Source organism: Myxocyprinus asiaticus, chromosome 23 (assembly GCF_019703515.2).
Source record: "Myxocyprinus asiaticus isolate MX2 ecotype Aquarium Trade chromosome 23, UBuf_Myxa_2, whole genome shotgun sequence".
Classification (NCBI taxonomy): domain Eukaryota; kingdom Metazoa; phylum Chordata; class Actinopteri; order Cypriniformes; family Catostomidae; genus Myxocyprinus; species Myxocyprinus asiaticus.
In genome coordinates this window covers 39,893,580-39,910,042 of record NC_059366.1, presented here as the reverse complement: position 1 = coordinate 39,910,042, position 16,463 = coordinate 39,893,580, and the positions used below count along the sequence as shown (strand labels likewise).

General features: G+C 36.9%; 1 protein-coding gene across 1 annotated transcript; it reads left to right on the top strand.

Annotated features, from left to right (window-relative positions):
- Positions 1-544: 544 nt before the first annotated feature.
- Positions 545-12,522, top strand: LOC127414416 (inositol polyphosphate multikinase-like). The gene is made up of 6 exons (XM_051652427.1): positions 545-907; positions 3,836-3,921; positions 4,929-5,025; positions 7,452-7,624; positions 9,443-9,524; positions 11,147-12,522. Exons 1-6 carry the CDS (start codon positions 730-732, stop codon positions 11,668-11,670), a joined length of 1,140 nt encoding a protein of 379 aa, XP_051508387.1. The 5' UTR covers positions 545-729; the 3' UTR covers positions 11,671-12,522.
- Positions 12,523-16,463: the final 3,941 nt, after the last annotated feature.

The following is a 16,463-nucleotide window of genomic DNA, read 5'->3' as shown; positions in this document are numbered from 1 at the left end:
ACGCACAGGCACAACCCGGTTTAACATGACGTGACTGAGGGTGCTAAAACTTTTATTAAAATAGCGCACAAAATGGATATATTTAACGATTTCACTGTCCGAATCGATGGAATAAAAATGACATTCTTGACATACTATAGACGACTTCAACAAATGGAAAGCAGCGGATATTATTTTCAAAGCACCATTCGCTTGCGGAGTTGAGTGAGGGGCCGTTCACACCGAAGACGTTTCGCGTTATTTTTGTTTTGTTTTTCAATGTAAACACGCGCTCCACGGATGTCTTTAACGTTGCGCCGCTAGACTTCCGCAAGAACGCGTTCAGTCTGAACGGGCTCTTAAATGCATAGTTTCAACTCAGAGATGTTACGCATAGTAAATTAGTGGGAAAACTAAATAATTGTACTAAGAACTGTTAATGAGTAATAAAAGTAATTAAACTGCAAGAGAGTGACGCGGCGAAACTAAAACGCGAATTATAATCACGGAACGTGTAGGCAGATTTGTAGAGTCACGCCCCTCGTGCTTGCGTTTAAAATGAGAAGAAGCGCAACGGAATAGAACCTGATAACGCGGGGGGTTTCGATATGAGTCTCGATAGACTTCAATTGGTAGTTCTGATCTGATGGCAGAGATATTTTGAGTTTTACATTAAAAGGTGTGTGTTCCTGTAAAATGCCTTCAGATCCTCTGGCCAATCATTAACTTTGGCCTGGAAAATCTAATCTGATGCCTGCGGATGGTCAACTCATGGATTCATCGTCTCGAATGTTAGAAAACTGGAATAAAATAAATATAAAATATGATTGGAATAAATGGAACGGGACTGTAGGGCACGGGCTGATGGATGGATGTGTGCCGTTCTCTCATCAGGTGGCGGGACATAAATGCGGGATCAATAACACTGGTCAGTTTAGACATCTTAATTTACTATGTTCTTAAAAATGTGATCAAAATGTTTCTGATCATTTTTTGTTCGGATAACTACAAATCAAACGTATAATATATATCAGACTTTTAAAAACACCCGAAACATTACTAAAATGTGCTTTACAAAACAAAAACTTAATAAAAACTGAAAATGTTATGTTTTAAATTCGGTTTAAATCCCATATTCACGTGAATTAGGGTTTAAAGAATGAATTGAACAATGCAAATCTAAATTTAAGATATACAGTTAAACAGTGAAAATTCCTGACAGATTAGAAGTCTTGTATTATCTTGTTTGGAAGTGAAAGAAGTAGCCTATTGGTTTATTGTGTTGGTTGGATTATATAAGGATGAAAAATATAGTTAAAAGCATCTATAGAGGATTCCTATTGGATTAATTTGGATCTGAAAGGAATATTCCGGGTTCAATCAAAGTTAAGAGCTATTGACAGCATTTTGTGGCATGATAAGAATAATCATTTCGACTTGTCGCTCTTTTATTTAATAAAAAAAGCAAAAATATGTTTCAGCAAGGTGCTTACATTGGAAGTAAATGGGGCCAATTTTTGGAGGGTTTAAAGGCAGAAATGTGAAGCTTAACATTTTATAAAAGCACTTAAATTAATTCTTTTGTTAAAACTTGTGTATAATTTGAGCTGTAAAGTTTAACCATGTTAAATCATCGTTTTTATGGACGTTTTGGGTTTATGACGTTACATTGTCATAAACTTTGTTACATTGTTACATTGTTACAATTGTTACATTGTTTACAACGAAGTTGTAAAATTAGATAACTTTACACAGAAAATATTAGTAAGCAATTTTATCACACTGAAATAATGTTAACACCCATAGGCTTGTTGTTTACGTATTACGACTAGACTTTTGAAACAGTCAGTAGTTTAATATGTACAGATTGACCCAGTTCACCTCAGTTTTGCCTTACTGTAACACTGTAACACAGATATTGGCTTTTGTAGGGACGAGTAGAAATACGTTTTTTGGTAATCAACATTATGCCACGAATGCTGTCGATTGAGCTTAAATAGTATTGAATACGGAATAAGTATCCTTATGGGATCAAATAAGATTACATTTTTTTCCCCCGTTTTTTGTAACACTTTACAATAAGGTTCCATTCGTTGGCATTAGTTAATGCATTAGTTAGGCTATCATGAACAAACAAAGAACGATATATATATATAATTTTTTTTACAGCGTTTAGTAATCTTTGTTTATGTTAGTTAATACAAATACAATTGTTAATTGTTAGTTAATAGTGAATTAACAACTGTTAACAAATACAACCTTTGAGATATATATATATATATATATATATATATATATATATATATATATATATATATATATATATACATTATTTTTATTTTTTATTTTATTAGTATAGTGTTAAATTAACATTAACCAAAACAGAACCTTGTTGTAAAGCGTTACTGTGGCAGGGAGGAGGGCGGGGCCGGGTCGTGATGCTTCACACCCGGCCCCTAATAAGGCTAATCAAGCATCACGACCCGGCCCCGCCCTCCTCCCTGCCACAGTTACCAATGTTTTTTTTATTTTTATTTATTTATTTATTTATTTTTTCTTAATTATGATTTCCTTAGAGTCCTGTTTATCCTGTGGAAGCAAAAATCCCATTTGGATCCTTTAGGGCTTGTTACTAAATAATGATCCCAATGGAAATACTGCATAAATTTAATTAAAACATTTACACATGTGGAATAATTTGCACAGGTTTTCCTCATAGGCTTCTCTGGTAAAAAGATGATTGAGACATGCAAGAGTTAAAAGTATTCATCAGTACTTCATTAAAAGTCACATGATTTGTTGTCACTCTTGTTTTAAGTAGAATATTGTCATGATGACTTTGATGAAAATAAACAATTACACTGCCTAGCAGTCAGATGATATCATTTCCTATGCTGTAGTAACTGTCATGTGTCAGTTGTGATTTTTTCATGGGGATTTCCTGATGAATGAGAGTGCACTAAGAGAGCTGTTATCTGATGGACTGTGTGCTGTCAGATTGTGTGTCAGCACTTTGTTTTTTTCTTGTGTTAAAGCAGCAAAGTCATGATCTTAGTGTCAGAGTGGAGGATATCAGGATTGCACAGCTTAAAAGCTGCAAACACGACAGTGCTCATCTTATCACATGTCATTGGGTTGGAATCTCAGACTGATTGATAAATTATCCAATCAGCCTAGACATACTTTAAAGGGGTCCTATCATAAGGAATCATATTTTCGAGGTTTTCAGTTCATTGTAATACGAAGACATACCTTAACTTTCAGAACTCAAAGTGAAAAAAGACGACTTGTTCTGATCTTCTGCAAATTCCTGATGTCAGACAGATGAATATATTTGAACACACAACCTGCATTTATACATTAACAGTGACTATTCAATATTCAGACAATTTTCACATGCGAAGAGGACATTTACATAGAAGTTTTCAAAGCACAGCAGGAAAAAATTTCCCCATTTAATTCTAAGGGCCAGAGAGAGGATGAAAAATGGTCATAAATAAATAAATACATTATTAACACTATAAGTAGACCTCATGTAAAAAATAAAATAAAAAATATGGCATGACCACTTTAAAGCACAAAAATTTCATACAATCAGTGCTCCATCCTGCCATCCCAGAGTGCGGCAGCCCTTTGAATATTGAATTAAAAGTTCTTTGGGACCATCAACATTTGGTATTGCTCCTCTAATGTGATTCCACTTAAAGTGACACTTATGAGTTTGTAGATTTATTTTCTCAAAAGTCTTTCAGATGTTTTCCTGCTGCCATAAAAGCAGTCACACTCAACAAAATAGTTATGAGTGGAATATCATGATGAAGAAATGCTTTCAGTCTTTGCTTCACTGCTGACACAGGTGTTCTGCAGCATCCTGATGGCACAATACTCAAACAGCTACAACCTCCTCCGAGAGGCCCTCGAGAGATGCTTTTCTACAAGCAGGTACTGTAAATAGCCTAACTGTTGCAACCTGTTGCAGATGTGCACATGATCAGATGAGAGATTTCAAATGCTTTCTTATAATCTTTTTGCTAAATTACTTTTATAGGGGTAATGCAATAATGCAACTTACTTTTAAAGGGATAGTTCACCCAAAAATTAAATTTTTCATCCCAGATGTGTGACTTTCTGTCTTCTGCAGAACACAAATGAAGGTCCATTCAATGCAAGTGAATGGTGGCCAGAACTCAGAAGGTTCAAAAAGGATATAAAGGTACAGGCAACATAAAAGTAATCCATACGACTCCAGTGGTTTAATCCATGTCTTCTGAAGCAATATGATAGGTGTGTGTGGGAAAGAGATCAGTATTTAAGTCTTTTTTTTTTTTTTTTTTTTTTTTTTGTTACTGTAAATCAACACTCTCACTTTCACATTCTGATGTGGAAGTGACTTTCACATTCAGCCACCTACTGATTGGGGCTGGTCAAAGGTGGAGATTTATAGTAAAAAAGGACTGAAATATTGATCTGTTTTTCACCCTTACCTATCATATCATTTCAGAAGACATTGATTAAGCCACTGGAGTCTTATTGATTACTTTTATGCTGCCTTTATGTCCTTTTTGGACCTTCTAAGTTCTGGCCACCATTTACTTGCATTGAATTGACCAACAGTGCTGCGAAATTCTAAAATCATTGTTGTGCAGAAGAAAGAAAGTCACACATCTGGGATGGCTTGAGGGTGAGTAAATGATGAGAGAATTTTCACTTTGGGGTGAACTATTCCTTTAACAATATTATTCCCCAACACTGCTTCTAAGAATTTATTTTGTAGTAGTTCACAGTAAACATCCACTGCTTTAAATGGAGTTTGTGCAGTTTTTGATAGGCTGCTAGTTGGGGTCAGAATGAACTGGAAACGTAGAAGTCTTGAATCTCTGGTGACTATATATGTGATCCGGAACTAAGCTGGATCCAAGCTTCATGGCACATGTCATTTTTTTCTGCAGGTATATGCTAAAGACTGCACAGATAAGAGGCTACTGGACTTGCAACAACATCTACCAAAGTCCTACGGCACATGGGCACCACAGGAGTCACCACATGGTGAGATGAAACTCACTGTCCAATACAATACTCACTGACCCAATGTCCAATAGTGTTGTACCAGTGCTGGGTATAATCTGATTACAAAGTAATACATTACTGTAATCTAATTCCTTTTAAAAGTTAAAAAGTACTGTGACACATTTCATTTAAAATTCTTATCATCAGATTACAGATACTGACTTTCAGTCAATTTAATGAAATTACTAGCGTTACACATACAGTATTTCTAAAATAATATTATTTATGTAGAATACATTTAAAACATGAATTATATTCATACGCACGTCTGTTTGCAGCTTAAGGTTGTGCGCCCCTTAACATGTCATTGCAAGGAAGAATTGTGGTGCTGAGTATATGGCTCGTGTGGAGGAAATATAGACAATATTTTTAATTTGTTGAGCTGAAAAATGTTTTAGAAAGTAACTTAAAAAGTAATAAGTAATGTAATTAATTTTACAAAGAACTAATCAGTAAAGTAATCTGATTATAATTTTTAAGAAAAGTAATTTAAACAATAACCGTGTACTAGATACATCTTGTATCTAGCACACGGAAGAGGGATTCTTGATTTCATCTGAAAAGAAACAACATTTAAGGGGCGGAACAAATATATATATATATATATATATATATATATATATATATATATATATATATATATATATATATATATTCACACACAAAAAATTTTTGAAACATTATCTGTGTCACAAATGACGTACTATACACTATACACTAACACTATGCACTCGGCCATCAATGCATGAATTTTCAAACTGTAGTACTGTTTGAAAAGTTTCTTGAAATGTTTAATTTTTTAAATCAGAGAAAGTTTTCCTCAGAATTTGGTGAATTTAGGTCAGGAACATACATCAGTTTATGTTGACATTAAACTATAATAACCTGCTGAGTCAATCCTGGATGAAATCAGCATTCATGTTAAATTTTTCCTTCAGCAGTCAGGTTTGAATTCTTTTACCTGAAGGTCATCTCGAGTTAATTTTATCTAAGTTTGGTAAATTCAGTTACTAATTAGTGAATAATTGATCAGTAGTTTGGTATTTATTATTGGATGTCTTCCAGTGGTGTTATGTTCTTTGGGAGTTAAACATAGCAGAAATTCATGAAACCTTTCCAATGTTATCATGTTCTTGGCATCATTGTGGGTGTTGTCATGTGTCCAAAGTACATGTGCTTGGTTAGTGTGATATGTTTATTTAGTCTGTATATAGTGTATGCACAATAAAGGAGTGTTCACTATCAGTATATGGACTTTAAACTACTGTTCTCTGTCTCTGTGCATCTTCTTGTATTTGCCAAGCGACTACACACAATAACTGAAAAAGAACTTGTTGGAAATACTGATTGTGGAGGATTATCAGTTAAAGGGTTAGATAACCCATCATCATTTACTCACCCTCATGCCATCCCAGATGTGTATGACTTTCTTTATTCTGCAGAACACAAAGATTTTTAGAAAAATATATCAGCTCTGTTGATCTATCCAGTGCAAGTGAATGGTGTCCAGAATTTTTAAGCTCCAAAAAGCACATTAGGCAGCATAAAAGTAATCCATACGACTCCAGTAGTTAAAACAAATTCTTCAGAAGCGATATGGTAGGTGTGGGTAAGAAACCGATCAATATTTAGTCCTTTTTTTATTATAAATCTCCACCTTTGACCAGCCCCAACCAGTAGATGGTGATATGCATGAAGAATGCATAGCATCAAAAACAAAAGAAGAAGAATGTTGAAGTGAAAGTGGGGATTTATAGTAAAAAAGGACTAAATATTGATCTGTTTTTTTACCCACACCTATCATATCGCTTCTGAAGATATGGATTTAAACACTGGAGTCGTATGTATTATTTTATGCTGCCTTTCTGTGCTTTTTGGAGCTTCAAAGTTCTGGCCACCATTCACTTGAATTGGATGGGCCAACAGAGTTGAGATATTCTTCTAAAAATCTCTGTTTGTGTTCTGCAGAAGAAAGTAAGTGAGACACATCTGGGATGGCATGAGGGTGAGTAAATGATGAGCGAATTTTCATTTTTGGGTAAATTATTCCTTTAGCATACTGTCCCCTGTCTTCTGAAACATCAGTCTCAACTACAAAGATGCAGTCCCTAAATGTGATTCTAAAATAAGGTTGTGAGCCAATCATCACAATGATGATTAAGTTTAATAATGTTCTCAAAAACTTGCTTTGTGCTTTATAGACTAATAATGCAGGATTATCAAAAAACAGCCTCTAATACATGGAATCTGAAGATATGCTCACTACACAAGTTCATAATAGACTTTACGTGTATTATTTATCTCAGAGCTGTCGTGCCATTGCCTCGTGTCTCATGTGTATCAGAGCTCTGGCTTCATGTCTTATGTCTCAGAAATGTGTCTACTCTCTGTCTCATATTTCACAGAGCTGTATCTGAAGCTGGAGGATGTGACACGTAGGTTTTTACAGCCCTGCATCATGGATGTAAAGATCGGCAGGAGAAGTTACGACCCTTTTGCATCACAAGAGAAGCGTGAACAGCAGATTAAGAAGTATCCTCTGATGGAAGAGATCGGCTTCTTGTTACTGGGCATGAGGGTAAGACAGCGTGTGAGTGGTTGTGTCCACATTCGTGTGCTGTCAGAATGTTCTGCATTTGATAAAGAATGCACTTCTCGGCCGGTAAAAAAGGATGTTCTATAGGAATGCAGCTGAGAAATTGGCATGCTGTTTTTCCATACTTTATAGCAGGGAAGTATACATATTCAAACGTAGCCTGTGTATGTCTGCATCTGTCTGTGTGTGTGTTTGGGCCTGAGTCTTCATCAGCTCAGTGTATTTATTAACTTTCCTAATCCTCTTTATATCTCATCTCTTTCACATTTTCAGATTCCACATTCATAGCCCTGCTGTTTTCACTCTGCATTCTCTTCTCAGCATCTGATTTCATTATTATGAAACGTGATGGTTCATAAACACAATATGAAGCTTTAGATCACCTGAGTGAGGTTTCTGAAGATTCGGTTTCAGTGCTGCAAAAAAGAAATTCCCATCTGCCCTCCAGTTAAGGCATGATCAATATTCAGAGCTTATCCACACACTCTGTTAATTACCACTGAGGAATTTTTTATAAGACATCTGATGATAAGATTGTAGTGAAACTAGCGGTCGGTACACTGCTCTGCTTTGGTTTTTTCCACCCAGCAGTTTTCCTCACTTTGTTGCAATTGTGCAATGGTAAACAAGGTCAAACTCGAGAAAGACTAATTAAACCCAAAATCTCGCTTTAGAATCTCTGATTCTGATGCCCGCTAAGGAGAAAGTGTAAACCTGAACAGTTAGAAAAGTCATAGCATCTTAAGTCAAAGCAGTATGAAAGTGTATGCCAAATTTGGTGGATGCATCTTGAAAGCTCTATAAGAGGAATTACAATTGATAATTTTGGTCTTGGTTTAGGGCTTTTGGAAAAACCCTAAAAAATGTCTGTAGAATAACTGTATATACGTTGGCTTTGTCAAGCCAACATAATTATGATATTGGTTCATTAGGTGTGTTCCAGATCGCACACTTCTGCACTATTTTATGCCATTTTGTAGTGTACAGTAAATAGTGAGAGTAGTGTGTTAACACTGAAAACTCAACAAAAAGAAGAGTACTACAAGCACCCAGATGATATGCATTTTGCAGTCGAAATATTGTTTGACACTTCATGCACTCAGCGGCAATACAAATAAAATAAAAAAGTTATTAACAATGAATGTGGCACCTGCTCAATCTTCTGTGAAGACAGCAGCTGACAAATGTTAGTTGAATGTTTTACCATCACCTCATGCTGTGTGAATATGTACATTATTTGAGATAAAAGTTTTAGATTGAGTTTGGCTAACGTGTTAAAGCTAGCGGCAACAGATAAATGTCACTTCCGTCAGAGGCAAAACGGTGAATGCTTCCATGTACTAAAAAACAAACATACTAGTGTTCTATTTGGGACAGTACTACAGTTTGAAAATTCATGCATTGATGGCCGAGTGCATAGTGTTAGTGTATAGTGTATAGTACGTCATTTGTGACACAGATAATGTTTCAGCATCGTATGAATTGTATTTTAGGTTAGGTTTTTGTAGCTCATGTTTCCCTCAGTAAACCATCTTGTGTTTTTACTCTCTGCTTACACTTGTTTCTTCCCATCTAATTATTTTCTGTCTCTAGGCTGAGACATGTTTGCCAGTTGCTGTCACCCTCTCTCTCTCACTCTCTCTTGCTCTGCTTTCTGTGTTATTTCAGTTTTTTTCATTTGTTTTGTAGTGCTGCTGTAAGAGTGTAAGAATCTATCCAGTGGGACTAGCTCTGTCTCTTGGTTTCTGTTTTTGTTCATGCTGATGTCTCTCCTCTGTTCCTCTCATCTTCTCATCTCAGGTGTACCAGATCAACTCAGATAGTTACATCACCCATGATCAGTCTTATGGACGCAGTCTTGGAAAGGACACTGTTAAAAATGGTGTGGGTCCACTTTCATGACTGACTTTTGTGGACGGGTGGAGTGGAATTTAAAAATTGTGATTTTCAGGCCTGGAAAAGTCATGGAAAGTACAATCATAACAAGGATATGGAAATATATATAGTGAATATAATGTTTTCCAGACTGATCACTCTGTATTTGGCAACAGTAAGTGGAAGTTTTGCTGCTGAAATGGTCTGTGCTTACTGAAATCAAAATCCCTGCCCCCTTGTGGCTGAAGCTGGAATTGTTGTTGAACATATGGGCACGTGAGCTCTAGTTTCCAGGTGAAATGTCCACAGAGTGGTGCCAAAAGCACATTGTATTTTAAGATGTAAATTATGTAATACAGTCAACAGGAATGCATATTTTATTAACTCTGCTCCCTAACTCCAACCCTAATCCTAACCGTCAGTGGAGTAAAAACATAATTTTAGAATGAAAATTCTATGTCCAAATCAAGCTCACCATTGTTTATGTGAATGCAATTACTTCCTGGTTCCCATGGGACGAGAACCTGGGGCTCGGTGGTTGGTCGGACAATGCACCATCAGTAGCAGAAGGAAACATGTTCAAGCTCGAATATATGCAAAAAAATTTGTTGGGGGATGGTGCTTCTCAGTAATTCGGATGATTTCAGGGTAAATGAACTTTTGGAAGCAATACGTTGATGTCCCATTAGATCATGTTGTGTGTCATAGTTATGCTTAGCACTGAAATATTTCATCAGATTAGGGTTCCAATGGTAATGGAAAACCTGGAACTATCCAACATGGTCACACGTGAGGTTGGCATGTTGTTTCAGATACTTTCAGTAACCTATGATTGGCCATAATATGGCGACTCGCAGACAAGCGGCATCTCCTGTCAGACATTTTTGCATCGGCTCCAGAGTGTTATCTTCTCTTGTGGTGCAACCGGACCGGATGAAGTCAGCAAAGTAGGAGACCCCGGTTGATACCGCGTTGAAACCAGGAAGTAATCATGTTCGCATTAGACGAGCGTGATTTGGAGGTTGCATTTTTCCCTCTAACAATACATTTTACTGCACTGATGGTTAGATTTAGGTTTGGGATTTGGCTTGGGGGATACAGTTTAGAAAACATGCATTCCTCTTCATTGCATTACAGCCTGTACAGCTGAAAACAACTCACTTCAGATCTTGCTTTTGGCACCCCTCCATGGACATTTCACCCCTGTGGCAGTGTTTTGCATTTCAATAAGCACAGACCAATTTTAGCTAAAGAAAAGTCAAACTACTGTTTTCAGTTTCGCTGTTAGATTAGACCGAACTATCAGCGATTTTTAGAATTGTGATTTCTAGGCCTGGAATAATCCTGGAAATCAATACATTATTAAAAAGTCATGGAAGAATGAATGTATTTTTTACAAAATTGCTATTTTAAGAGTGCAATCTCCATAAAATTATGATAAAAGTAATTGAAATCCATTTGGCAAAAGGTACTGTTGGATAAAAATTGCTCTTTGTAAACTCATTCTCTGATTTCTAACTGGAAAAGTCATTGGTTAGAAAAAGCTGTTTGTTATAACTTTTATAAAATTGAGTGGTTCCAATTTATCACGTAGTAACAACAATTAATTTGTCTTGATTTTCTCTACAGGCTTCATTAGATTCTTCCATAATGGTCAAGTATTGCGGAAGGATGCAATTTCCCAGAGTATCTTTAAAATTCAACGCATTCTCCGCTGGTTCGAGAGCCAAAGGCAGCTGCATTTCTACGCCAGCTCTCTGCTGTTGGTGTATGAAGGCTCTCCTCACACAGTCAATGGAATGAAGAACAAGAGAGCTGAGACAGGAAGACAACTTCTGCAGTCCAACGGTCACTTCCCCCATGAGGCTCTGAGTGTTCAGTGCAGTTTAACCCGAGTGGGCGGCACATGCAGTCAACCATTCTGCAGTGATCTTCCCCACAATATCCAGCATGACAGGACCATGAACGGAGTGTGTGGAGGGAGAGTAGAGGAGAAAGATGAGGAAATCAGAAAGGAAGAGGAAGCAGTGGAGGTGAAGATGATCGATTTTGCTCATGTATTTCCTAGCGACAGTCCAGATGAGGGCTACATGTACGGACTGAGAAATCTTCTCGCAACCTTAGAACAGATACTAAAGGACTCAGATCAGTGACATCTCTCTCTCTCTCTCTGATCTGATATGATCAGCCCTGCCCATATGTAATCATCCCATATTTTAGACATCAAACTGTTCTGACCCAAATTATGTTCCAGGGACACATAAACAAGGCCATGCTTATTTATTTTTTTTACTCTAAATGCAGCTGTATGACAATCAATGGGGAAAAAAATCTGTTTATGATTAGTTTTAATAATAATTTCCAATGTCCTTTTCACTTTGCAAAATGGGTCTGAAGGGGTTAAAGAAATTACTTTTTTTTTTCAGTTGTTCTTAGTCCAGTGCAACATCATCTCACACACATACACAAACCTTACTGATATCTTAATTTAAACAGGAGAATGTGTTTGGACATTTAAACCAGTTTTATCAATGCTGTCAAATATATATAAAAAATTTTCTCCAAAGAAATAGTTGAAATAATGCATGTTAAAAGCATGTTAACAGAAGATTTTGATGGAATTCTTAATGTACCACTGAATAAAACAGTACGAGCAACAGGCAGTCATTATTTATTCAGCTTTGTATAACAGCATCTACTCCTTTATTAAAGATTTGATTCATATGACTTTGAATATGCAGAATCGAAATGATCAGGTTTGTAAAGAAACATCAGACATGTTTCAGATGTCAAAGATTTCATGCTGCTTTATTCTTGAGAAGATTCTTTGTTAAGATCCAATTAAGTTGGATCTTTCTAATAACAAACTACTTTTCATCTGACACCCCTCTTCTCCCCACAATTACCCAAATCTCAGAACTTCTGCTAATATGTGTTTTAGATAAAAAAAAGAAAAAAAAGAAAAGTCTACGTCTAATGGAATAAAAATGTCTATACAGCATAAAGTATACTTAATGCATTCTACTGATGGAAAACTTGATTTTTCTCTTGTGGTTCCAATGCATAGCTTTTAAATTGGTTTTGTCCATAATGTATTTGAGTTTTTGTACTTTTTATTGTTCTCACATTTTAAAGTTCCACCTGGACTGTTATACACTTTGGCCTCCCTAATGCATCTTATGGGTGCTGTGGGATTTTATTGTTTTCTCGTAAATGTATATTATTTCCATAAAACATATCTCTCAGTGAATATATATATATATATATATATATATAACACATCCCCAAAAATGCTCTTATAATTAGTGAGTGAATAAACCCATAGACTTGTTCACTTGTTTATTGCACTGCATACTAATCTAAAAGCTTTAGTAATTGAACCAACTATTCAATTATGTCTGTGTCAGAATCAAATTGTATATATTTTCAATTAATATTAATAAAATTATGAAGTAATAGTAATATAATAAATAATATATAATATAAGTAATATATATATATATATATATATATATATATATATATATATATATATATATATATATATATATATATATATATACAGTTTTGAATGAATAAATCATACATATTTTATATTTATCTTTCTGACTGTGTAATTAGTTCCCATCAACGTTATTTGTCAGTGTGTGTAGTTCCACATAGCTTCACTTGGTGGCGCTGTGGCTCTTTTTTGCCAGCACAGATCGAATGACTGGAAATGGGGGGAACACAAAACTCAATCCAATGGCATCAGATTTGGGTAATAGATTCAACAAATGCAGTCCATGATATGTGAAGTAGCGTATGTAATGTAGTTGTAATATTACTTTGATATGCGCTTTAAATTATTTTGCTCTTGGATCTGTGTTGCTTCTAGGCTGAGAGTTGGATTAAGATGAACAGTGCTGGGTTTAAGAAAACCATTTAATTTGCATACATATACATATGTCATATTATTAAATGCTGGATATGGCTTTACCATATTCTTTCTGTATTGTATGTTTGTTTGGTATTGTTCAGACGGGGAGCATTATTGTGATTTGTGAGGAAGTTAATCAATACACACAGCTGGATCAAGAGGGAGCACAGGAGGAAAGGAGAGAAATTTTTATTAAAATGACAATCTCTATCTGATAGTGCTCAAACAGGTATACCCAAATCATTTATTCAGAGAACCGAAGCAATGCACTGCCATCATTCACTCTTGACCATTCACCTTCTGTTCAGAGTTCTCCAAATCACAATATGTTTGTAAACAAATATGTCTATACTTAGAGATAAAGCCTCCAGTTAGAACCAAAAAGGGGTTTCCTGCTGAAAATAAAAGAAATTATATATGTTTATATATAACTGTACAATATATGAAATTATATATATATATATATATATATATATATATATATATATATATACACTATATTGCCAAAAGTATTCGCTCACCTGCCTTTAGATGCATATGAACTTAAGTGACATCCCATTCTTAATCCATAGGGTTTAATATGATGTCGGCCCACCCTTTGCAGCTATAACAGCTTCAACTATTATGGGAAGGCTTTCCACAAGGTTTAGGAGTGTGTTTATGGGAATTTTTGACCATTCTTCCAGAAGCGCATTTGTGAGGTCAGACACTGATGTTGGACGAGAAGGCCTGGCTCACAGTCTTCGCTCAAATTTATCCCAAAGGTGCTCTATCGGGTTGAGGTCAGGACTCTGTGCAGGCCAGTCAAGTTCTTCCACACCAAACTCGCTCATCCATGTCTTTATGGACCTTGCTTTGTGCACTGGTGTGCAGTCATGTTGGAACAGGAAGGGGCCATCCCCAAACTGTTCCCACAAAGTTGGGAGCATGGAATTGTCCAAAATCTCTTGGTATGCTGAAGCATTCAGAGTTCCTTTCACTGGAACTAAGGGGCCAAGCCCAGCTCCTGAAAAACAACCCCACACCATAATCCCTCCTCCACCAAACTTCACAGTTGTCACAATGCAGTCAGACAAGTACCGTTCTCCTGTTAACCGCCAAACCCAGACTCGTCCATTAGATTGCCAGATGGAGAAGCGTGATTTGTCACTCCAGAGAACGCGTCTCCACTGCTCTAGAGTCCAGTGGCGGCGTGCTTTACACCACTGCATCCGACGCTTTGCATTGCACTTGGTGATGTATGGCTTGGATGCAGCTGCTCGGCCATGGAAACCCATTCCATGAAGCTCTCTACACACTGTTCTTGAGCTAATCTGAAGGCCACATGAACTTTGGAGGTCTGTAGCGATTGACTCTGCAGAAAGTTGGCGACCTCTGCGCACTATGTGCCTCAGCATCCGCTGACCCCGCTCTGTCATTTTACGTGGCCTACCACTTCGTGGCTGAGTTGCTGTCATTCCCAATCGCTTCCACTTTGTTATAATACCACTGACAGTTGACTGTGGAATATTTAGTAGCAAGGAAATTTCACGACTGGACTTGTTGCACAGGTGGCATCCTATCACAGTACCACGCTGGAATTCACTGTGCTCCTGAGAGCGGCCCATTCTTTCACAAATGTTTGTAGAAGCAGTCTGCATGCCTAGGTGCTTCATTTTATACACCTGTGGCCACAGAAGTGATTGGAACACCTGAATTAAATTATTTGGATGGGTGAGCGAATACTTTTGGCAATATAGTGTATATATACACACACCGATCAGTCATAACATTAAAATCACCAGCCTAATATTGTGTATGTCCCCCTCATGCCGCCAAAAGAGCGCCAAAGAGTGCCAGCCCACATCTCAGAATAGCATTCTGAGATACTATTCTTCTCACCACAATTGTACAGAGTGGTTATCTGAGTTACCATAGACTTTGTCAGTTCGAACCAGTCTGGCCATTCTCTGTTGACCTCTCTCATCAACAAGGCATTTCCGTCCACAGACCTGACGCTCACTGGATGTTTTTTGTTTTTGGCACCATTCGGAGTAAATTCTAGAGACTGTTGTGAGTGAAAATCCCAGGAGATCAGCAGTTACAGAAATACTCAAACCAGCCCGTCTGGCACCAACAATCATGTCCAAATCACCGAGATCACATTTATTCCCCATTCTGATGGTTGATGTGAACATTAACTGAAGCACCTGCACTGCACTGCTGCCACATCATTGGCTGATTAGATAATCGAAATTGAATGATTGTTGGTGCCAGACAGGCTGGTTTGAGTATTTCTGTAACTGCTGATCTCCTGGGATTTTCACACACAACCTTCATTGTGATTTATGCCATTAAGAAAACACAGTTTCACAATGATTAAGGGTGTATTCACACTTGTAGTTCGGTTCTCTTGGTCCTCTTGGTCCGGACCAAAAAAGAAAATGATACATTTAGTCCTGGTTCACTTAGCGTTCACACTGGCATTTTTAACACCGAACCTAACGATTAAAAACAAAAGGCATCAGGAAAAAGTCTCAACCTGATTGCACAGTTTTTATGACGAATATTTTGCGACGGAACTTGCCGAACATCCAAAACAATGCTGGCTGCTGGGTGAAATGTGCTCTTTAGATTTATATATGTATATATGGTGGTATTTTTACCAGCTGAGAACAAACGAAGAGCTAATAAAATGAGTAAAGGAGACAAAACAGCAGCAGGAATTACTCTGTTGCTTACACAAACGAAGATATGCTGCAAGAATGGCTGACGGCGGTTGCAACGCCTGTACCGAACTATAATGGGCAATATAGCTCCTATGATGAGAACCAGGTATGCTTGAGGTCAGTATTAGGCAAATTACTTACTGTTTTGGTCCGTTTAAACATCTTTGGTCCATGTTGTGTTCATAAATCAATCGAACCTCACCAGACTTCGTTTGGAAGCGGACCGAGACCCACTATTCAGGCGGTCTCGGTCCGCTTGTTTGGTGCGCACCACGGTTCGGATGGCAGAATTTATTTTTAAGGGTGTATGGTATGATTC